Source organism: Anser brachyrhynchus (genome assembly GCF_964034855.1).
Source record: "Anser brachyrhynchus genome assembly, chromosome: 8".
In the NCBI taxonomy this organism is placed as follows: Eukaryota; Metazoa; Chordata; class Aves; order Anseriformes; family Anatidae; genus Anser; species Anser brachyrhynchus.
Window position 1 is genome coordinate 26,321,121 of NC_137702.1, and position 25,284 is coordinate 26,346,404.

Here is a 25,284-nt window from a genome sequence, read left to right on the forward strand (position 1 = left end):
AGCAAATAATCAAGGCGTGTACTTTCCCAAGACTGTGAATAGAAAATGTTGCTGGGACAATACTTTAAATATATTTTTAAAAAACGTGTTTCAGGATGCAGATTCATGAGATTTTCAGTGTTACAGAAATCTTTATATGCTACAGAAAGCTGTCAGAAAGGTTAATCTCTGCTTATAGTTCACTTTTTAAAAATATTTCAAGATTTATAATTATTTTTCTTTAAAGAAAATTTCAATTTACTGCATGTATTAATTACTGTGTTGTTCTTGTGATGTGAGGATAAACAAAGACAACCAATGTATCTTTAGATAGTCATGTTTTTGAGTATCCTCATTAGGAACTTGCTACATTTTGTGTTGGCTTAGTGTGTGTGTGTGTGTGTGTGTGCATGCGCATGCATGCGTAAACATACCTAAAATGAAGAGCTTACAGGCAGGGAAACTGAGGCAGGGAGCTGTGGCGTGGACCCTGATGTGCAAAGTAAGTCTGTGGGATCAGTCTGGCTTTCTAACTATTTCAAATTCAAAGATGCATATTATGAGTTAAGATTATAGAAATCTTCTGGACTCTTTTAGGTTTACAACGGTAGCTTCTTGACGAGTCACTGAGGAAGAAGTAATGCCTGCCACATGCTTGTCTTTGGAGACATGTATCTAAACCATTTGGACAGCCCCAGAGAGAAAAATCATGTCAGAACTTGGAGAATGGTAAGAGACGGGCTATCAGAAGATGGCCAGCAGCATTACTGCAAGCAGACCAGCCTTCTAGGTAAATATTTGTGGTTTATGCTTATAACTACCTTGCTGAGAGGCTTTTTTCTGTTTCTATACCATAATGACTGCAATCAGCTGTGGGAATACATTTTTATCCACAAAATGATCACAGTTTAGATGTTACAAAGGCATTTGGTATAGTCATCTGGTATCTTATTGAAAAGATGAACACAAATACTCTTGGATATGAGCACTGTCACCTGACATTGCAAAAACACGAGGAGGATTTGCCAGCCCTAGCTAATAGTATACGACAACGAATCTGGCATCCTAGGTGGGGAGCGGTCTGTGTGGAACAAGAACATAGTGCTAGGCTACTTGGAAGAAGCTGAAAAAATGAACAGAGAACTCACAGAAGGAAAGCTAATCTACTTCTTCAAGATACAGGCTAACCAGCAGTTACTCAGAGGTATCATTTTGTAGAAAGGCAGCCTAAAACACAGGTTCAGTAATCCACCCTGACACTGGTCCTGGCTTTCTCCAGCCAGAACCACACTGAAAATAAGAAGAAAAAAAATCCCCACTCTGCTTCAGAATAAACAGGCATCTCTTTAAGTATGCTACGGAGCACACAGGAGACAATGTCCAAGAGATAAGGGAACATCCAGTGAACTGCGATAAAGTATGTGACTGCTTTTTTGAAACCAAAATGGAAATAGTTTGGGAAAGATTGTTTCTATAGGCTTTTTTCTTTCTTTTTTTTTGGGGGGGGGTGGGGGGGGGTGGCTGGTGTTACTATTGCTTTGACTCATGTTCTGTCAGGCTTTCAGTAAACATGGCACAACTATGACTTTCCGTATGTAGCAGGTAAGACAGCATTTCCTGCAGAGTATCATGGATTATATATAATATATATATTTATATATCTGTATATTATTTTATATATAAATTTATATTTATGTACATTAGTTTATGTGTTTATATATAACATAATTTGGGAAAATTAACAGCACAGAGTTCAATACGGAGTCGTCCATGGGTAGCAAATATTTAAATAATTGTTCTGTCCCTCCTATTTATTTTCCCTTTCAAACTGGATGATGGAAGGATAAGAAGAAATCCTTTACGCCATGCATAAAAATGTTTATTTGATGTTATCTGCATAACTTGTAATGAACTCATTCATAGTGCAATGTCTGAAAGCTATAAAGCTAAATTCTGAGCTGTTCTCAGAATCTAGCCCTCCTTCAAAACCAGGAGGAGGAGCAGATGTTCAGCGAAAATCTGATGCAGTGCTTATGGGTACACTGGCACTGTCTAAGGGAGCAAATTCTAAAGGGGCGTGTTAAACAGAGCTATTCAAGAACACCCATTTCAGAATAGCTATGCCTAGTGTTTTCCCAGAATGATTTTAGGTGTAAGAAAGAAGCAAGTGCCTGGCAATTCTGAGAGCTTATCATAAATGTGTTGCTCGTTTTGGGCCAGATTGTGAATTGTGCCTCAGGGATACCAAAATCTGATCTCTGTCCTGAACAGGTATAATACAGATCATGCAGACAACATATGAAATGAAGATGTCAAATCATCATTGCCTGAGGGTTGATAGTAGCATAGCAGTACGCCTGCACAAAGAGATGCATTGTTTACTCTTGAGCTTAAAATAATTTGATCTAATATGACATATTAAGTAAAAATGTCTTCTTTCTTCAAGAAATGTTCCTTGGCAATCGCAAGCAAGCTTGAAAAAGTATGTGCAAAATAGATTCTTTAGCAAATACTCAACACAAATTTAAAAGTAGTATAACATATATTCTTTAGCATGGACAATGTTTTCACAGTTATCCCATCAAATTGATTTTACAGGATGAAATGCATTATGGAGGTGGTTCCCTTGATTTAAACAGAGTTGCCCTTGGGATGAATTTGTCCTGTGTCTCATAGTGTTTGCAAAGGTGTGTGACTTCAGATTTTGTGGAACTGCTTAATTCTGATGTGCAGCCATGGTTAATGTGAATGTAACAGAGTTGAGTCATATGAAATGACTTCCATGCAAGGAAAATTATGCAAAACAAAGAAAGTGTGCTTAACCTGTCATTTAAATCCAAGTGATGAATGGAGTATCTAGAGAATTTCATTTTTATTGAATTATGTCCTCTTTGCTTAACACTTTGAGGCCTCTGGACCAAAAAAGAAAACAAAGGTGGGTTCTCAAAAATAGAGTTTCATGAGAAAATTAATTTATACAACATTCTGTAAACACATTAGCATAAAGTAGCATCAGGTTATGTAACTATGGAGAACACCACCTCCTAAATTAAAATAACCATGCCCTAGTTAAAATTCTTTCGAATGAATGCTAAAGTGACACCACACTGCATTTGAAAATCTGGACTTGGAAGTGGTATAGGGTGAAGACGATGAATGCCCCATCACTATTTGGCTAAACTTTCAGGAAAACAAATACAGGGTGAAACCTAGCAGTATGAAATCATATGGAGAACAAAAAAAATGTGGTTTCAGGGTGCACTGGTAGCTTTTGGTCACTGTCCTGTTTTTGTACACAGCAAGCACCAGGAGTGACAGCTTTTGGATGGCACAGGCCCTGTAGGTGCATAGTGTGCATGTTGAGTCTGACTATTATTTTATACTTGATGGCACATACAGTGTCCCACAGTCTTTTGGGGGCATCCAATGACAATCCAACCTGAGACAAATTTATTTTGTCTGCGGCTGTATGAAAACCCTGCTCATACCCTGGTTACTATTACTCCTGGCCTTCACTCGCTCTTTGTTTTCCCTATCTCTACCTGTTGTACCAGGTGAAGATAGGGAACAGTTCTGGGAACACTCTGTGGGGGTTGACATGTGAAGTTTCAAAGTCCCCTGCGTGGATGAAGTGTTTGTGCTCTCTCTGCCTCTCGGGTAAATAGTGGTGGTTTTTATGGCGAGACTCTACTTTCCTCTGCCCTTCATGGGAGTAGGAACCAGCTCCTCCCCAAAGAATAGTAGGGGATTTTGAAGCTGCTTAAGCATGTGATGGAACTATTCAGGGGCAGGATGTGACATGACGCACACTCAATCTTTCTTTCTCTTTCTCTCTCTCTCTCGCCCTCCCTCATGTTATTTAGAAGGGAGAAAATAAAGCAGAATTCTGTACTGACAAGAGCAAGATGCCACACACGCCCTGAACCACCTCCTAGTAAAGCTATTGTAAAGCAGGAAGCTACGGAGCAGTTTGTGTGACCTGCATGGGTACATTTTACTCCCCCATTATTGCTCATGCTTGTCCTGTCTTAGATGTATTTGAAAACCGTGGTCTCTTTTTGCCTGTTGCCCACTCCAGTCTAATTCACTGCCTTCCTCCCTGACTTCATTCCTTGTGACTTCTGCATAAGCAGGTACAGCCCAAACTTTCCATTCGGTTTTGTTTGAAAGTGGGTGAAATGCACAGGGAAAGGAAATCTGCTTACCCATGCCATCAGGCACAGCCAGATGAATTTTCCCTTCCTTGCTTTTGCCTGCACAGTGTGATAAGACATGGCCGAGCAGGACAACTGCTATTTGATGATGCCTTCAGAAGTCAAAAATGTGAAATGCCTTGTGTAGCAGTGTTGAGGATCACACCATGCCTGGTGCACTCTAATCTGATGCTTTTGTGCTTGCCACAGCACAGCTTAAAAACAAGACCTTTAGAAACACCTCTTGGTAGAAAGGATGTTGTCAACAACTGGGGAGGCTATGAGAGAGCTTGGTCTCTTTCAGCAACCTCTGAGATTGTCTGGGACCTGGTCAGGGCTTTTGCACCATCTAGGATCAGTCTCTGAGTAACCGCAGTGTTTTTTGCTGATGCTTTATGAGAAGTTGTGCAGGAGGCACTTGCAGCAAGGACAAAATGTTTTAATTCTTTCTACTTTGAATTCCCCTTATTTCCTCTGTATGTCAAGGACTTGATTCTTTACTAATTTTTGACATAAAACAGGAGGCCAGAGTGACAAACAATATCTTGATGTCTGTAGATGCATATTAGTAATTACTGCTGTGAGCTGTGGGAGGTTCGTATTTATCTATTCCTTTGTCACCACCTATGATTTATAGCACAAAACTTTATTTAAAACTGTAAGAAAATATGAATGACTTCAGTGTACCTTTTTGCAATGCATTTGTGATCTTTTCCAAAGGTTTTGGGTATAATCTGAAGGGAAAATTATTAGCACTTCACTCTATTTTATTTTATTTTTTTAGATTTTTTTTCAGTTGTGACACAATTGCCCTTTGAACTGGTGTATAACTGTACAGACATTTATGCTAATTTAACACCTGTACTGCATAGTGAGGTAGGTAAATCAGACAATGAAAGATTTACTTGGCCTAGAATAGTTCAGTTAGAAGGGACCTTCATCCAGTCCAACTGCCCGAGCGCTTCAGGACTAGCCAAAAGTTAAAAGCACGTCATTGAGGGCATTATCCAAAAGCCTCTGGGCAGGTCTGGGGCATCAACCACCTGGCTAGGAAGCCTGTTCCAGTGTCTGACCCTCCTCACAGTAAAGACATTTTTACTGATGTCCAGTCTGAACCTCCCCTAGTGCTGCTTTGTGCCATTCCTGTGTGTCCTGTTATCTGTTCCCAGGAAGCAGAGGCTGCCACCTCCCTCTCTGCTTCCTCACCTCAGAAGGTGGCAGAGAGCAGTGATGTTGCCCCTCAGCCTCCTTTTCTCCAGACTGGGCAACTCAATTATCCTCAGCCTCTCCTCGTAGAACTTCTCACAGGCTTTTTGTTTGTTTTTACCACTTCATAACTTACAGAAGAAGGAGACTTATGCTTCTGTGCTATTTTAAATGTCATTTTAGAAATCCTTAATAGTAAAATTGATGGTTCTGGCTTTGATCCTTTCTGGCTCAGGGGAAGTGTACCTCTATAGTTATATACTGACATAATCATTTGGCTGATTAAAAGTTAAGGCACTGTCCTGAGAAGGGGTTTATTTTAGAAGACCATTGCTTAATCTGCAAGTAAATAAATCCTCTACCACCCCCCAAAATCTGGATTTATCTTTGGGAAGAAGCCTGCAGTCTGTGTAAGGGAAGATTTCAGAGGTTCTAGTAGCCTTAAACATATTTGTGATTCGTTCTGTCTGAGCCATGAAATAAGAGATGGAGTATAATATATTTGTGTAGCCATAATATATTAATCTACAGAAGGTTGCAGACTGATTCTATATTTCTGCTTAGATGCAAACTTTCTTTTGTGTAACTTCTAGCTTTGTGTATGTGTTTGATAATTACTGCTTTCAAAGGCTTATTATGAGGGGAGAAAACTTGAGAGAGTTTGCTCCTTGTCACACACTTCCTTCCTCCTTCTTAGACCAGGTACACAGCTGTTTTAAGGACTTGGTGAGTAAAATGGACATGGCAAGCTTCAGTAAAATATCAGCTTATTAATTAGAGTCTTTGAAATGCAGTGTTTTAGTACCATGATATCCTTTATTTCTCCTCCAGATGTCCAAACAGACAAATGTCAAATAGGCAGACTACTGAGATTTTTATTTTAAATGCATTGCAAGCAGATGGAATATTAAAACATCTGAGACTAACCTAAAATCAAAGGCACTACGTATTTTTTGTGAAGGGTGTTTGTTCTCCCTCAGGTACAGGGCAATCGTTAAACTCCTTGCGAAACAATGCCCACTGAAATAGATTTGCTGAATGAAGGGTCTGCTCTGGGAAAGATTTTTCTTTGCACATCACTAAGACTTGGTATATGGTTTGAATCAGTGAATCATGTATGAGTTTCATTTGTAACCTTACTCAGTAATTTTAACAGCTGATGATGGTTTATAGTTCCTCAGCTATTAAATGAGAGTAATAATAATATGCAATAATGGTATGATGGCTAGAGTGTGTGATGTTATCATTAAGTAATAATGCGATATGTTGCAATTTTTAAATGATGTGAAGGCTTTTTAAATATCACACAGCCAGGAAAGGTCCACTGTGAAGGAATTTTTCTTGAGGAGACAGCTGGAGAAGTCAAGCAGAGGTTGTGTACAGCTGCTGGGGAATGTCAGGTAGAAATGGAGCCTGGTTCTTGTTGAGAGCCTTTGCACAAAATTCTCCATTGGCTGCAATGTACTATATTCATCAGCTGGGACTCTTCAGTAGTATGGTTTCATCCAGAATAACAGGGACTAAGATGTCAGTGATGCAGACAGTATATGGCTATATTCCAAGTTCAACTTACAACTCTAGGATGATGGAGTTATGTATCAAAACTGGTGTCTCTGGGGTGTCAGACTTACATGAGTTTTGTTCTGAACACATTTACAATATCATTATTGTACTGTTTAATGGAAGCTAAGATTTTGGCCTGTGTTATAGGACTTCACTCAATGTTGGATGTGTAGAAGTTGGATTTAATTTTATGAGGAATTTGATTCACTTATATTATCTAAATTATTATGTGAATATGTGCAACATTTTCAAGTATGATGCTTTAGGAAGTCTCTGAAGTATTTATGACATGAGCAATAAACACAATGACATGAACAATAAACACAAAAATTTGTGGGACCAGATGATCTTAGAGGTCTTTTCCAACCTTAATGATTCTGTGATTCTAAATACATACTCTTCCTTTTTAATTTCATGACAGCATTCTGGTGGATCTTTTAAAAACTTTGAAGCCTCTAATAAGAAAAAGCAATTCCAACATTTATTCCCTTTGTAAGCTACCATGTAATGGGCATTTGTTATCCAGTTATCGAATCTTAGCTCAATGAATATAGTGGGGTAAATGCCTTTGGTCTACCTTGCATCTACTCCAGGAAAGGGACCGCAATCCTCTGGCACTGTCATGGTAGAGAATTGCACGGAGAATACCAAATTAAGAACTGACCATCTCAGAAAGCAGAATTAGATGACCTCTATCCATTTGTTAGATACTACTGTCATGCCTAGAATTGCATTCTTGCAGAAAGATTCAGAAATATATCTTTTTATGAAGGCCTGTTGCCAGAGCAAGGGTTTTGTTCACCGATTGTTTGGGTTTCTCTTTCTCTCAACAGAAATCTCAAGAGTCCACAAATGAGAGGTCTCAATGAAATGTATACAGTAGAAAAGTGAATACGAAGAAAAAGAATGACTGTTTGTTGGGTCCAGTCCTTTGAAAAGTTAAGTCTTATTAGTCCCCCAGTAGAAATGGCTGAAAACAACCTGTTTCATTTGAATTAAGGAAGCTGAGCATTACTGCAGCAACTTAAGAAAAACCCTGTTGACTTCCTGGAAACTGAAAGAATTTTTTTTGAAGAAGTAGTTGTCTCTGACATCACTAAACTGCATAGCAAGTTTGTGAGTGGTTAGTTTGGGGGTAACAGAGGAAGCGACTCCTTCACAGATAAGCAGGCAGTGTAATGTATGTGCCTGGTTATTTTCCTTTTTGGTTCAAGTTTTGCTGAGAAATTATTTTGCAGACAGATAACTTCTATTTTGCTTTCCAGTGAGAGACACATGCTACTTCACAAGGATACGCCTGATTTCCAGAAATAACCATGTTTTTGTGGCTTAAACTCCTGGCATTTGGCGTTGTCCTCCTGTGTCAGGATCAGGATGCTTTTGTCAGAGGTAGGTAGCAACTGATATTTCATTCTCTAATTTTGATCCCATAATGTCCTCTGTAGAACTAAAACAGATTCAAAACTTTGTAAAGTGGAGAAATAAGATCTTTATTCAGCAACTAGAATGCAATTATTTGCAATGGTGTCAGAACCTGGATCAAGAAGATTGGTGGGTAACGTACACGGCTAAAATGTCTTCAGCGTGGTCATTTCGTTCGTGATTTTTTTAAGAACAGCTTAAAAAAGATTTGTAGTTGCATTTAAAAATGAATACATTCAGATCTCTTAGGTGAAAGTGTTCAGTATAACCTTTATGTTTGTTTTCATCTCACAATGCAGTACTTTGTCTTCTGTGTTTAAAACCTTCAAAAAAAAAATCTTCCCATCCATTTAAGCTGCTCCCTGATCTTAGAATCTACTTATAGTTCCTCAAATTTTGATTTGTACTGCAGTGGGGTGAAGAAAAAAATCTCAACATTGTAAGTTAATTTCTATATCTGGGAAATTACTTTTATAATTAATTAGTTTATAAAAACTGCTTCTTAAAAATCTTTCAGAATTGTAGATATAGATATTAGCCCACTGCAGGTGAATTTGTCACAGATACTGTAAGTAGCAAGAAAAACAATTAATTTTGAGGTAGTACTCTATAGAAAGGTAATAACTTTATGGACCTATGTTTAAGAAGACATTTTTGTAAAAAGAATGTATAGCGTTTTATATTCATGTACCTGCCATCAGTTTAGTTAGTTAACGTAATTAGGGATTATAGCAGACACAAAGGGTTTTTTTTTTCCGTTAAGTAATGTTCACCTTAAAAGTGGCTAATAACATGTATTCTGAAATGGTAGTAGATTATATGCAGCACTGAAACCTCTTCTCACATACGTATGTATGTTTTTTTTATCATCATGTCACTGTAGAAACTCCAGGTTTATAGTGATGCGAACAGGAAAATTATCTGCCTTTAGTTGATTACTAGCAAAGAAGAACCTTTAAAGTCCAAGCATTAGTTTTTTTTTATCCTTCAAAGTACCTGAAGAGAACCAGCGCTGAATAAATCTGGTTAGTAGATTACATTATAAGAAAAGTGAATGCCGTACAGTAAAGGAAAAGCGCAAAGTCTTTTTCTTTTTTTCTTTTTCTTTTTTTCTTTTTTCTTTTTCTTTTTTTTTATTTTTTTCTTTTTTTCTTTTTCTTTTTCTTTTTCTTTTTCTTTTTCTTTTTCTTTTTCTTTTTCTTTTTCTTTTTCTTTTTCTTTTTCTTTTTCTTTTTCTTTTTCTTTTTCTTTTTCTTTTTCTTTTTCTTTTTCTTTTTCTTTTTCTTTTTCTTTTTCTTTTTCTTTTTCTTTTTCTGAATCTGAATCTGAATCTGAATCTGAATCTGAATCTGAATCTGAATCTGAATCTGAATCTGAATCTGAATCTGAATCTGCTGTCCTACTTTCTATTTTATAAGTCTTTTTCTAAGACTTCCCACTGGTCCCTTTTCTTCAGGTGGGCAGGTTAGTGTCTGCTCTCTCACAGCTACCTCCACAGTCAGTTGATGTGTTAGCTAACAGAGAGGGCTGGAAGACTTAAAGAGGGTTAGCAGTATTTTATTTCAAATAGTAATTATTTTCTTGGTCTGCACACAGCAGTCTAGCTTGAGCGAGTTCCTCTCTGTGTGTTTTTTTTTTTTTTTTAACTAATCGAAGAGCATCAAAGAAATGATGTCTTAATTCTTCATTAGGACACTTAAAGCAATTAACAGTCTGATGCTACAGTGTCAAGTACTCAACCTCATAGACCTTGTTTTCACCGTGTAGTTTGGCACATGCACTTGTGAGAATACAGAGCTCCTCTCCTTCTGTCTGGTATTACACTTTACATTTATGACCCATCTGCGTAACTTCCTCTTTTCGTTGAATTTTGATGTGGGACCCCTTTATATAAATAATGGTCAGAGTGGGAAGGGTAGGAGCAGGTGTCTCAGAGAGGTTGATTCTTCCATCAGGGTGACAGAACCATTATATCTCATCTTTGCTGCACAGATTACTCTGCCTGGTGGCTAGGGACTACTGTGCAGTCTTCTCTGAAGGAATTTGTTATTGGAGGATAAATGTTAGGAAATGTTGGCGTAGGCTTTGGTTTTATGGCAAGAACAATTTTCAGGCACTTATTAGTAAGAGTTGGGTGTGCTTTGGGACTTGTTTTCGTATTAGTATTTTACTCCGAGAGCATTGTAAGCATTTGCATTGCTGAAGTATCCCACTAAACTCATCAGTGCTTTGTGCGCTATTTATTAGTCTTTCATCTTCACCTGCGTGGAATAGCTAGAATAGCTAGCTTTCTGAAAATCTTTAGTAGACAGCTGCATGCTTCTTTAAAATCTTCAGTGTGAAATTGATAATATAATACTTTCAAATATCTAGGCCGACTTGCTTTTCGAAAAAGTAATGCTAACATAACTGATGCAATGCAACAACAATGTTGTCTTTGTAACAACAGCAGAACAAAACAATCAAAGCAACAATAAAAAATCCTTTACTCCCATTAAATAATAATAATAATAAAGAAAGCAAAATAAATGCTTGCAGGACTAGCACTTTTTTCCCATTTGCTTCTTCATTTAGGTTTCTCCCCTACAAAAGTATTAGCAATTTGACAGCTTTCAAAAAGCTTCCCCTACTGCTGTGCCACTTCCTTTATTTCAGGAAGTTAAAAAATTGCTTGGTAGTTTTTGGTGTGACTTTTTTATTCTCCAAGTAAAAAGTATTGAGCTTCAGCAGGCATGCAGAAATCTGAGGCAATGGAGTCTCTGTTCCCAACAGCTGTGGAGGTTTCCACCTAGAAGTGTTATGTTTTCTTTGCACAGTCATCAGCTTCTGTATAGATCATGCTATGGTTCTGACTTTCTGTGAAAAGGTCTATTCCTTTGGAAAATGTCTGGCAGATCTAATTTTTAAGTGGCAGAACTTTGTAATATTGGCTCATTTTCTGTGTACAGTAAAGGATAAGGGGAATTGTGCAGGCAGGAGGATAGGCATTAGGGTAAAAGCAAGTGAAGTCTGGTGTCTCCAGAACACCCCCTCTGAGGTTTTCCTCTTACAGGCACCCCACTGCACGTTTCCTTTAGGACTGTATAGTATTCTTTATTTCAGTGGTGAACTTGAGGCTTTCTGAAATACATATCTCAGAGTCCTGTGGACAGGGACCTGTTAATAACTTGAAATAAATTACCTGCTTTTCACATCTTGCATACTTCAAATACTTACTTCAAGATCAAGAGTTGATGTCTGCATGGGGCTGCAGGCAGTCCTGTTCACTTCCTGGGCTGTCTGAGATGCAAACTGGAAAAGCTCTAAACAGGAAACCATTCAGTTTGATTATGGTGGAGTACCTAAGCAGGATGCTCATGTTAATCAGAGCACAGTACCACACCAGCATGGCTACATGGTTTCTGAGCAAGAATTAGCTACAGACTTTGACCAAATGTGTAATTCTTCTTCACCTGTTCACCTGGTCCTACACAAACAGAATAAGCTGATGGCTGCGTTGTTGTGGGATATTGATTGGTAACTGCAGTTAGGGCAAGAGATATCGGTTCAAAGCTAATGGGTCTTTCTTACATAGTATGGAAATGATGTTTGCTAGTCATTTTGTGTTCACTCACATCCGTGTATTGACATACAGAGAATGTTTTACCACTGTAAACCTAAAGCCACAAAGCTGCCATGCAGAGACTCATTCTAGAGAAAATCCTACTCTCAGTGGCAGGGTGTATTGGAACCATTTCTTCTAGTTTTAGTTTTTCTTTGGTGAACATAAGTTTATATGTTTTGATTCTGAATAACATATCAATAGTGAATGGGTTAGAAAAATCATGTATATAATGAGGCAGAAGAATCAAGGGGAGGAAACAGGATGAAGTGACTTTTCAAAATACTTCTTGTATTAGGAATCAAGTTATATTTGTCTGACTTCAGTTGCCTATCTGCAAAGCTGTCTGCCTCCCTGAGAGTGCGTGCGTGCATTAAACAAGTAGGCAACCTCCACACTGAAACTGTGAATGCATTCTATATAGCGCATGGAAATTATCCTGTTCTCTTTTTCTGTGCAGATGCATTGTGGCATGCTCTGTACCATTCTGGAAGCAAGCAAAGGAGAACAGCAGGCCGTGAAAATATTCTGTCTTCTGTTTATATTCTTGGTCTACTTTTAAGAGTTACTATTAACAGGCATATATCTGGCCAACCAGGCAGGCAGAGCAAATTAACCAACACTGAGCTGTCTGCTGTGTTGGTGTGACTTTTCTTCATACTCATTTAACTACCTTGTTTAGCATTAGCTCAAGTGTCTCCGTATTACCCTGCATTTTGCAGAACACACGTACCCCGAGTCTTGCTGCTGTTACTCCCCCTAGTTGCGGTGGCTGTTCCTCCCATGCTGCTGGCCCTGGGGGTGAAGACTGCAGTGCGCCGGGGTGGCTGCAGCAATGACACCCAAGACAGCTGTGCAAAGAGGCAATGCAGGAAGGTGTCATGTGCTGGGCAAGGCTTGCTAGCATGTGAATGCCTTTCAAACCCTAGCAAGAACCGCTGTGTATTATGGGAACGTTAACAGATTAGCTAGGGTTGGACAGGATGCCCATGGGCTTCTCAGAACTGAACTGTCCTTGAGCTGGCTGCTGAGGTTGGGACTGCCAGCCCTGCCTGGGAAGCAGTGGTTGTCCCTGAGCTCTGCTGCTTTCTGCATTGTGTGGAGTTGTCTGTTGTTTGTGTTTATTCATCTTTAATTGTATATAACTAGAAGTCAAACAGTTATTTCTTTTAGGCAAACTTATGAAGTACAGAACATCAAAAAACATTTTGGGAGGTAATTGTCTACTCTCTTCAAGGCAAAGATTAGGCTCTGAATTCCTTCTGTGCAATCACTGGTAAAAAGTCTCAAAGTGGCAAAACTGACTTCCCCCTGTAAATATCGAGATTAAAGTAATCTAAACAGTAGTGAAAGCTTTATTTTTTTCCTTTTTTTTTTTTTCCCCTGCAACGTTACTGTTCTCAGACTGCTGCACTGTGTGTCCTGATACATTTCCAGGCTATCCATACACTTGTAAACAGATCATGTTCAATGCGGTTTCGGTAACATTTACAGCATTTTATCTATTTCTAGGCTTCCTTCTGTTTCAAATAAAGCAGTTTGGGGCCCTCAGTGCCAGGATTTTAGAACCTAGCTGTGAGCTGTGCCAGCGTATATTATCCATAGCGCTGCAGATAGCTAACAAAATCCAATCCTTTTCTGTTCTTTTATGCTGCTGCTTTGCGGTACTTCCACAATAAGATCTTCCACTTATTCCTTCTGTGTCAGTGCCTCCTCAGGTAGCCTGCTTGCTTACTTTTCAATTCTCTGCTTTCAAAGACTTCTGTTACAACCTTTTTGTTCTTCATTCATAATCCCACTGCCCTGCACAGAGCTCTAGAGGTATATTTTGTTGTGCATGAATAATTTTTGTTGTTGCAAAAATGTGGACACCACGGAGCAATATTTTTAATTGCCTTTGCAAATATATTTTTTCCCCTGACAAAAAAAATAAAATAAAATAAAATAAAACTAGCTGTGTCTAATAGAAAAATGAAGCCATACAAAGATGCTTTCTGTACAGCATATAAGCAAATAGCTTTTTGTTATATGAAGCTTATACTTCTTATACAACCTGACAGATTTTATACTCAGGAAAATGTAGTACAATACAGAATCTCAGCTGAGATGGTACAAAAGCATACGACTAGTTAAGCCTTTCCAGCTAATCATATACATTGCTGAGGCTATGAGTGGAATATTTAATGTGTTGTTATCTCCTGAACTGTTTCTGGGTGTATGTGAGTTAAAATGTATGTAGGTGGAGAAAAGAGTAAGATAAATGGCAGAACACATTCAAGCTTTTAGAATAAGATGTAAGAGACAGAAATCATTTGTAGTCTAGGCTGTCTCAGAAACTCATGGTATGAAGTGTTGTCTTCATTTTTCCAGATCTGTTACATCATCTATAAAGTTGAGGGTACTAATGATTATCATATTGCAACATACAAAGTCATAATTCCTTAAATATTCGGAGGGATGCTTGTCCCTTGCAGCCTGTAAGTTACCCCAAATTAATCTGAATAAACTTTAGAGTGCATTAGAATATTTTGAATAGTGTATCTGAGCAGAGAAAATGAAAAGCATGAAACAAATGACTTGTGCATAAAGTTCTGATCTGTTCTCCGTTCTAAAGCACAGGTGTTGTTAACAGGGAGTTGATACTTTTGTGCTAAATAAGAGCAACCCATACTGTGCTTAGCATCCGCAAATCTCTAAAAATTCTCTAAAATAAGGTCATGTCCAATGTAGTCTCCATTTTAACCACTGCTGGGTGAAAGAACAGAAGTCAGCGAGCCCTTGAGAGACAGAAACAGAGCTGCCAGCTTTTTCTTCCATTGTCTGCAGATGAGGTGAGATCAACATGTGCCAAATGGACCATAGTTGCAAAAGGCTTCACCTTACAAAGCATCCTCCCCACCTAGGGGTAAATACTATACTGAGTCTTTCTAGCAACTTAGGTGTTTTAGAAGTTGTAGTAGTAACATTTATAAATGTAAGTCAACTCTCCTAGAGAAGTGCTGGCCAAGCTGAATCCATTTAAAAACATATGCTTGCAAAACAGAAGGAAAGATGGCCGATATTGCTGCAATTCAATTTATCTTCTGAGATACAACTCAGATATCTTAAAACACATCTTTTGTTTTAATGAGTTTTGGTTAGAGTATCTGGAGGATTTCTCTATTCATAATATCACTCCTGGAAGCATTCAAATGATAATAAAACATTTATTTTTTAAATGGTATGCAAATTTCTTACTTGGTTCATGATGGCGGTAGTAGAATATAGCCCTAGGTCTCTTGTAAGCAATATAAAAGCTCCCCCATCCCAATAATATTTCCCGTGTGTGTGAATTTGTATGCCTGCACAATGTATCCGTGTATGCGAGCAGAGAGATCAAGTTTGCGATACTTGAGTCTGCCCATTATGTACACGAAATGGTTTGGCCTTGTTTGCAGTTTCATTAATGCTTCTGTGCTCAACTGTGCTGGCTCAACAGAACTGAAAGACTTTTCTACATCCTCCACACCTGCAGTCTGGTGTTCTAGTCTGGAGTATGAAATGTGGTTGAGGTTTGGGGAAAGATGTGAAATAGCAATAAGAATTACACATTAGTGCGACTCAGTGGCATAATGCGACAGTAGCATTTCTGGTTTTGCAGCTCTAGTCTGCTAATCAAAGGACATAGAAAAATGTTTCTAAGAGCTGCACAATGCACTCGTTTTCACTCTGAGAAAACATTAGGAATTAATAAGTGCTTAACCTAGGGTCCACTTGAGCTGATATATACTTAGCAGAATGACAAAATAGCTCTGAGTTCAGAAGCTTTGCAGTGGAATTGTGCTGAATATGAGGGATGCAGTTCAAGCAGATGAACGTGAGATCTGTAAGTAACTGTGTTTAGTTTGTGTTTTAATGTTGGGAAGAGAGCTGTTTATGTGTGAGTAATTCTGCTCGAGATGTCAACAAGTGTATTATCATTGCAGGAGTGTGCCTTAAATGGCAAGGGAAAGATTGCCTGCAAACCACAGGTTCTAAAAAACACTCTCCACTGAGCAATGAGGACATCTTAAAAGTAGCACGCATGTCAGATACGCCATTTTCAGCTGCTCTCTCTGCAGTCGATGCTCTTGGTTTCTCTTCGCAACAGAACTGCTGCTTACCTAAGTTTTGCCTCAGTGGTGATGTCAGTGGAAAGTCTGCAAAGGCAAGCCTTTGAAACTTTTAAAAGTGTTACAGGGTTTATTTTATCTTTGTGGTTTATACTGTGTTTTTTTGAATTTTCTTTGGCTTTATATTAAAATAAGAAAAAAAATATATATATATATTTTAAACCTACCTGAAGTCCTTAAACTTTAAGTGCTGTTTTCCTGTTTGCTTCCCTGAGAAAGCTGCCTGGAGGAGACACCCCTGGTTTTCACTGTCAGTTCCAAAACACTTGAGAGCAGTTTTTTCATAGTAGAAAATCTTCAGATTTTCAGAAGACCTCTACGTGTTGGTCACTGAGATAATGTGAAAAATTTGAGAGTGCAGCTGCAAGTTAGTCTTTTCTGAGAGTTTTGCTGCAGCTGTGAATACTGAACACTTGGAAAGTCAGGAGGGAGCTGCCAGTGTGTGTGTGTGAGACAGTCTGACCTGTGTGTATAGTAGGGCTAATGACCTCAGGCATGATCAAGCATTCCTCTTGGGCCAGGTGCTGTACTAACAGAGGATGAAGGACAGCCTTGTCTACAAAGAGTTTGATCTGATTCTGCACAGCATGGATGTTTCTTAAAAAGGAATGGTACAGAGGAAAGACAGATGAGGGGAAAAAGCAATAGTAGCACACGTGCCCAGCCAAACACCTTGCCCAATCCCATGTTATTTCTTTTTCTGAGAAAGGAACGTACAACACCTTATACAGAGGAACACATAACTGAATAAATTATTCGCTGGATCCAAAACAAACTCTCCTGCACAGATCCATGTATTGCAATTCTCACACTTTGCTCTTACAACTTCTTTACATGACAACAACTGATGCAGCTTTTTTATGGCAGATTATTCTTAATGATAAAATAGCCAAAGGTGAAAACTTCTGCTGCTCTAAAGCTCTTTTCTTGCTAGATAGAAATAATAAAATCAGTTCACATATGAAGGCACTATATTTGTTGGTAATGATTATTTTCTCCAGCTGTTTAATCCTTTCATTAACAAATTGTATTCTCTAACCAGTGAGTGAAATACGGAAAATAAACGACAGAATGCATGGATGATGTGTTACAAACACACACTCATACTTTTGTTTGGGAGAGCGTATAATTTCACCCCTCTGATACTCAATTCTTGTAACAGCTCATCCTCTGTAGATATAGTATCTAATGTGAATAACATCTGCATGTGAAAAAGAGGGACCACATTTCATGTTCTGTTCAGTTTCAAAATTTTTTACATTATGTTCAGCATTCTTATATCTGAGTGCTCATAAACAGTAACAACAATAGTTAAATGAATTCTGAGTTGTCATTGCCCTTAAATACTTATTTAGATTAGAAAAAAAAAATGACAATTTTTTTCTCTTGAAAAAAACTAAGGAAGAAGAAATACAGAGGTTGCTTTCAGGGGTGCAGAGAATGGCATCGTATTTCTTGGATATCACGTCGTGAACTTTGTAGACATGAGCTCTGGAATTGCCTCTAATTAATTCAAGTTTAGCCTGGATCCGTAGTGCAGTATAGAATAGTTTTGAAATACTTATTGAGCTCCACAGAGGTGGTTTGCGTGTGTGAAATTGGTTGTGAGTTGGAATTCCCCAGGGTATAAGGACTTTCAGGTTCTAGATCGCTGCAAGTTTGAGTAAAAAGATTTTGTTGTGAAATGCTGAGGGCTTCGAATGGCTGGGGTTGCTGTTAAAATAGCCGATCATAAGATATGGCTGTCAGTAGACTTCCAAATGAAACTGATGTAATATATTTTTAATAATACTGTCTTTCTGTAAAATCTGAGCTCCATCTGTTATGTCAGGCTATCCTTGTGACAATGTGCAACATAGGTAGCAGGAAACAGGTACACAGCCCTGCATCCTGCTTAAAAATCACTTAAAATCTTAATGGCAGCCTTTGAAAAGCTCTGCAGTGATTGATAGGGTGATAAATCTTCTATGTTATGGTTGATATCAGATCTTCACGGTGTTAGTGGATGTAATTATCTTCTTTTTAGAGTTTTTTTTTTTTTCCTGTAGTTATAAGCATATAATGTTCAGAAAGCAGTTCTAATGAGATATGAAGCTAAGTGATGAAACTGGTTTAAGAGAAGAGGTTGGATGCTGAGACTGAGATTGCAGCGGGGAACAGAGCAGCTGGAAGGAGCAGGGGAAAGACCTGAAAAACTGATAGCCAAGCCAAGACGGGGTATGGGAAAAGATGGGTCTGTGGTAGGAATCAGAAGCCTAAGGAATTGGGTCTAACTAGATGAGAAAACAAGATAGCTCTGTTTTGATAGAAAACATGACTTGAGCAAAGACAAGCCAGAAAAGATATACGGGACTGGAAGTAAGGAAGTAAGAAAAATTGTTTGTCTCTATGTTGTACTCAGCGAAAGTCTGAGTTTCACCACTCTTTTGCTGTAAGCAAATACCTCATTGATGAAAGTCTTCTAGTACTGTCCTGCATAGAGGATGAAAACATACTAATGCTATCAGTACTCCCCTAACTCCAGAGGCAGACCTGAGCAAGGAGATATATACAAGTCTCAACCTTGCTGATAAAGCCTGGGAGGAGTACTATTGTGCCCTCTCATAGCGTGTTTTTTTTGTGTGTGTGTGTGTGTTCTGTTTTGTTTTTGGTGGGTGGAGGATGTTTTTAAAAACAAAAATTCACACATACAGAGTGACGTTAAAGTTGTAAAGCCAAGCACTCACAGCTTTCAGGACTCAGCCTTCTCTGTATGTCTTACGGCAGTTTTTACTGTCACACGATTTTCCCCCTACAGGATTCCCTTCTCTGTGTAGAGAATGAAAATATATTCAGACAACATATTTGTCTGTGTTGTTCAATTCATAGTTCAGGCCATATTTATTGACTCTCTATTCAAAACCTTTTCTGCAGCTAGAAATAATAGATTCCTCTTGAGATTTTCAATGGTGTTCGTCATCTGTGTCTCAGTGCTGTACAAAAATGGATTTCGATGTTCGGGATGATAAAATGATCCAAAGAGAAAGCTCAATCTGAGACCTAGCAAGGACTATACTCCTTTAACGCATCCTTTCTGTTAATTTGCTGTTTTGAAGGCTCACCATTTCTGTAAAGTAGGTTGGTGTAATGAAAATAAGAACCTGTTAAATGCAGAACAGTTATTAACGGCTGCTGCATGGAAAATTTAGCATAAGTAGGTTTTGTAGTATCATAAGAATTCTGTGGCGAGCTGGTATATAATCCTCTTACCTAAAACAAAATTTTACTACTTAGGTATGAGACCTCCTTTTTTTTTGTGTTCCCATGGCTCATGCATAGCATTAGCTCTGCAGGCAGAAGGTATCTTCACTGCACGCTCTGCGGTGCTTCTAGGCAGTGCTGGACAAACAGAGCAATCTGTGGTCACAGACTAAAAGATCTCAGCGATGTCTGTAGGTTTTAGGAAAGAGAAAGAACCAAGGCTTTACAAGCTAAGGCTAAGACAATACTAATGGACATTTGCCAATTCGTGAATAATTACCATTGCTTCCCAAACAATGTCTTCTGAAACAGTTTGTGTGCGTAGGACTGTCATATAAAATAGTCATTATGCCTGTGAAAGTCACATCTATCTGAAACTTTCTAGAGTGTATTTCTGTGTTGAAATCCTTCTGGTAATGTTGTAAAACAAGCAAATTGAGATTTTTTCATAGCTACTCTTTGACGATCGTTTGGTGGTTGTTTTTTTTTTTTTTTTTTGCTAAGACATCTAGCGAGGTCTGGTAACACATCCAGTTCTTTGCAGTAGTGTAATGTCAATCCTGCACCTCTTGACCCAGCACAACATGCTGGCGGCTGTCTTTTCCTACTTATTTCTGAGGAGTGTGATTATCTCTATTGTATTTATGACCAATGAAACTGACTTGTGTATTGTTAATGTTTTCATCATTTTTGTATTGTTTTCTATTATTGTTTATCAAAATGGAAATGGCATTTGTTGTTGTTACATACTTGACAAATGACCTGAAATATTTTGAGGTATTCCTGCTTCCTGCAAAAAGGACTGAAACATTGTAAAGTGTATTTCCATTCAGTGGGGCATAGAAATGACATGGAAGCAGCAGGAAGATGCTTCAGAAAAACCACCACAGTTTAAAATCAAATCAGTCTCTAGTATGTTTTGTGTTTTAGCCTTTGTTTTTATATATTTAATCAGCACCAACACTTGCAAAGTTGAAAGATGTTAGAGAATACAGGTGCAAAATATTGTGTAGAAATAGTTGTTATCTTTGCTCAGGTGTAAGAGAGGTTTGAAGATAAAAAAGAAAAACTGTTTTTTTTTTCTTTTTGACTATTTCAATTCTTTCAAAGTTAAGACATCTAGCAAATTTTGTGTTACTGCTGTAATGCCAAAGTAAGAATTAAGTATTAAAAAATATTTTGGCCTCTCTGGATCAGGTTAACATACTTGCAGCATAAACTGATTTCTGTCAGGTTTCTTTGTATTGTTATTGTTGAAGCTGACAGAAGCTTTCCTGATGGGTATACTGGAATTCCTGAGGATCACTTAGGCTCCTAATTCCCTTATCTGTTTTGGAACTATAAGCCTTTGAAATGTCTTACTATGAATGTGCTGACATATTGATACCTTGTACTAACAATTGCAATCCTGATGTCAAAACAAACACTAGAGGTGTTTTTTTGTTGTTTTTGTTTTTGTTTTTTTTTCCCCCTAAGAAATAAGTGGAATTCTTTCATATGCAGTGAGTAAATAAGTATTGAGGCCACAATCACTATTTTACATGTTAGTGTGAAGAGAATAAAAATCTAATGACTAAGCTCCAACATTTTAGTGGTAGGACAAAGAAAGCATTTTTATTTATTTATTTATTTTTCTTTCTCCAAGGTAGCACTTGGAACCTGTTGCTCCCTAGTGACCTCATACTTTCCGAAATCCAGCTCTTAGCTTTTCCGACTAGTTACCCACTTACTGACTGATTTGCTGCTTGGTCACTTGTCTCCTGTCACTGACTTCAGAGCTAGGGAAGATCTGGGCCCACAGTGGAAGAATATGAAAAGATTGTAATTCTGAGCACAGTTAAAGTTATGGAAATAATGTCCTTCGTTTTCTCAGTGATTAAATCAGATTCATTTTCAGGGACAAACACTAACGCTCTTGAACTGATTCATCAAGATAGGTAGCATCTTTGTCTCTCTATGAGTATGGAAAATTACCTGACCTTTGATGGATATTTTGATAAACACAGACACACAGACCTATGCTTAGTTTCCAGGAAGTGTAGGCAGAATACTATCATTCTTCCACTTAAAGATTAAAGACAATTCTTACAGGGGAGGGGGAGGAATTCTTGCTCGAAGAAGTTGCTGAGAATGTCTCTCTTCTCTATGGAGTAAGCATATGTGCAGAATGAATGCAAAGGGGAAGAAACAATATCTAGTTAAGAAAAATGCATCCTTTTTCCAGGCAGGAAGGCATTTCTTTCATATTAATAATTGTTGTAATGATTATAGTCTCCCTTCTGCAAATTCTTACCTGGAGAAGCTTTCAAACGATGTGTATGAGAGGCTAACTGAGGAAAAAATAGCTTGTCTTTAAGATAAATATTACTAAGACTTTGGCAATTTCACTTATTTAAGTTCTGTGACTTTGAGAAAGCAAAGGGTTATTCACTACCTTAAATTTAAGAGGCAATTTCAGTGGGGTTCTTTAGAGTGAAGGTAAAATACTTCAGTGTCAGGCTAAATGCACAAGGTTTGATCCCTTATATATATTCATACAGCAGTCACTCAGTATTCCCAAACTTTTAATGGGCTGATAGTTCTTTATAGTGTGTAGTTTTACACAGAAGTAAGTAGAAACACAGTAACTTTTCCTAAATGCTGAAGGGTTCAGAACAGATTTCTGTGTTCAGGAATGTACTTCAGCGTCAAGTATTTCCTATGTATACAAGTGATTTTGAGTGAAACAATGTCATTGATTGTCATTTTAATCTCATAGGTGAGACAAAGAAATTGAATTAATTTCTTTAAGACAATCACGAATCACGGAAAATTTTCTTTACATTATTAGCTTGTGAAATGCTTGTGTCAGAAGGTATTGTGTGTATTTGCAGAAAGCAGACTGCATGTTTATTGTACTAAGTTGTGCTAAATAGTAAGTATTAGAGGAAATGCAAAAGAAAGTGCCTTGGGCCCTGTTCATCCTCACAAATTGTCACCTTGTGGAGTTGATATAAAATGTTTCTGCTTCAGAAATGGACTTCGGTGAACCTTCTTAAATATCTTGCTGTTACACAGAGCTCAAAACGCATTAGTTAAGCAAAGTCATTATTCCCAGGTTAAATGGAAACAGCTCCAGAGAGCTGACGTCCACAATGTCATCTGGGAAGTTGCTGGACAAAAAGAAATACTCTGTAACTTTTGCAGAGTAAGAAAAAGCAAAAAGAGGAGGGGAAATGAGGACACAAGAAGAACATTTTTAAATTAAAAATGGATACAAGAATGTAGCCTGAAAATCAGCAAGGGCTAGCGGGGAATGATGTAAGGGTAAATCCCTCTTCCTGAGAGAACATTGCTGTCAGCTTCAATGGAAAATTTCTGTCTACTTTCAGGCAGGGGCATTAAATTGAAGCACAAAATAACGTGCTGCTTGGACAGTTGGGTAAGATCAAAGAGTGGTAACTTTTATGTGTTCTGGAGCACAAGCAAGTTAGAGAGAAATGAGTAAATTAAGAGCAGGAAAATAACAATAATGCAAACAATGCTGGCCATTTTGCAGCACCAGTCCATTTAGCAGCTGCACTTAATTTCATGTTCTGGAATAACTGTGGTACTGCAGGAGGTGAACGCCAACAGGAATTAGTATGGTCAGGACTATAATGATAGGTCTTAACAATATGGATTTCTATTAAAGTTACTATCTAATATCTTTGTAAAACAAATGCAAAATCAAAACAGTTCAGCCATGCTGGTGCAGCAGACTCCTAATCTGTGCTTTAGGTTGGAGTGCCACATCTCTTTGAGTCCTGTCCGCATGTCAGTCTGTGTGCACATAATGGCATTTTCACTGGAGGTGGGAGTTGTTACTGTGTGCACGTGGTTGCAGTGTTGGTGCAGTTTAGAGACAGATGAGAAGTCTCACTACAGGAAACGTGATCGTTAGGGAAATGATCTGTCACAAAATTCATTGTAATGATATGTTTCAGAACAAAAAGTGCTTCAAAGCTTTTGCTCAAAAACAAACTCAAAACCAAATCTGTGTGACTTCTTCTCATACTGAGACAGGAGATTTCACTCATAATGAAGAATACTGGGAATGACTGACAGTGCCTGATGCTGAGTATTTGAAGTGTTGGATGTTGGTTTCTTGTCTGCACATTCCACTTAGAAGCTTCACAATGCAGTTGCTGAAGAAGAAATCGGTTTGACTGCAAATAGTTCCTAGCTTGGTCTCTCCGCTTATTGTCTTTTTAATAAGGTGCTTTTCATATACCTGCTGTTATAAAAACTGGAACACTTTGAGAATTTCAGTTCTTTGATGATTCTTTGCCTAAAAAGGATTAGATTTAATATGATTTAAATGTCCAGTGTTTACAGACTTACTAGTGCATGTTTTTGATATTGCTTTTGATACATTTATTAACGTGATTGAATTGGCAAGCACCAGCCAAGCTCATGCCTTCTTTGCATCTGAAGCCTTGCTATGAGGAAAATAGAGGAAGTAAAAAAGATTCCTTAGAATTTCTCAACTAGGACAGGAGTTCTCTGCACAGTACAGGAAAAAAAAATAAAATAAAAAAGACTTGAACATCATACCATACAGATTCCGCAGATCTGGGGGAATTTTGAAGATTCTCTTGAGATACAAGGGTTGTTCATATTCTGCAAAATCCATATCCTGCCGCTTTGTTGGCTCACAAGGACACATCCAGGTCTGTTGCATTAGCTCTGTACTGTCAGCAGGCTAATAATTAATCAGAATGAACTCTCTGTATTTCTTTATATAAATATATCCTTCTTTATATGGCACTTACGATCTGCCTATCAGGCAAATTCATTGAAATCAACTTTTTTTTTTTATGTTTTCTAATATTTATAAATCTTTTTATGTTTTCTAATATTTATAAATCTGTTAAGCAGAGAGAAACAGTTGTTTTCTAAAATTAAAGAAAGCATTTTTATTGCTACAGATTTTTTTCCAAAAACTCAGTAATAATTCAAACTATTAAATTAAAAAAGAATCCTTAAAATGATAAGGTAGATAGGAAATATGATGTGAAATACCTAGGTGTAAACATCTGTGGATCTCTTCTGCAGGTAGAAAATGCTCCAAGCTTCTCATTGCAGCCTGGCCCTGTGACTGTCGGGGGACATCCAGGCACATGGCACTGCTCCCTTCCTTCCTGCAGGTTTAGGCTTCCTCATGTAGCAGCCAGGGCATGGCAGATGGACCCTTTGCTCTCTGGTATGCTTGATCTGGACCTGCAATCTTGGAAGCGTTTTTGGATTTGTTGGTATAGGGATAGACTATTGGCTTTTTTGATGCTAGATTTTCTTTTAGGAAAGATCTCTGCATAAAGCTTGTGCATGTTGTCTTCAGAAAGTTAGCGTCAGAGCTGAATGATGTGGTGTTCACCCAAAAGTTCTTGAAGAGGCTTGTGAATGTGAACTTAAAATAAAACCAAAAAAGAACCGCCTTATCATTAACATCAGTTGTTAGAGTGGAGCTCGGTGGGGTAGTCAGTGTACTCCAGAAATCATCTTTTTGAGGGTGGCTCTTTGCACTTTAGATCAATGAACCTTCAGTAGTTAGTTAAAGAATACTTGAAATGTAGTATGGCATGGAAGGAGGAAAAAAAGAAAGAAAGAAAGAAAAAAAACCACAGATTCTATTAAAAATCTTTAGTCCAGCTTGTTGTACAGTGGTGGTTTAACTGATGGGCAGCTAAGTACCACCAAGTTGCTCTCTCTCTCCCTCTCCTCAGAAGGACAGGGAGAGAAAATACAATGAAAAAAGAAAAGCTCCTGGTTTGAGATGACGAGCAGTTTAATGAAAGGAAAAAAAGCAAAGGCTGTATGGTAGCAAAAGAAGAAAAAAAAAGTCTCTACTTCCCATTAGCAAGTGATGTTCTGCAGCTTCTTGGGAAGCAAGGACCTCAATGCGCATCAC

General features: G+C 38.0%; 1 protein-coding gene across 12 annotated transcripts in view; it reads left to right on the forward strand.

Moving 5' to 3' along the window:
• The first annotated feature begins 597 nt into the window (after nt 1-597).
• Nucleotides 598-25,284, forward strand: part of PTPRC (protein tyrosine phosphatase receptor type C) — a 71,023-nt gene continuing 46,336 nt past the window's right edge. For 10 of the 12 annotated variants that reach the window (XM_080601742.1, XM_080601749.1, XM_080601752.1 and 7 more), the window contains exons 1-2: nt 7,972-8,121; nt 8,207-8,330. In XM_080601742.1, the coding sequence (XP_080457868.1) occupies nt 8,258-8,330 (73 nt within the window). In that variant the 5' untranslated portion in view covers nt 7,972-8,121; nt 8,207-8,257. Of the gene's footprint in view, nt 770-7,774; nt 7,880-7,971; nt 8,122-8,206; nt 8,331-25,284 lie in introns of those variants that run through there. The other 2 variants (XM_080601746.1, XM_080601751.1) reach the window with 2 other exon arrangements.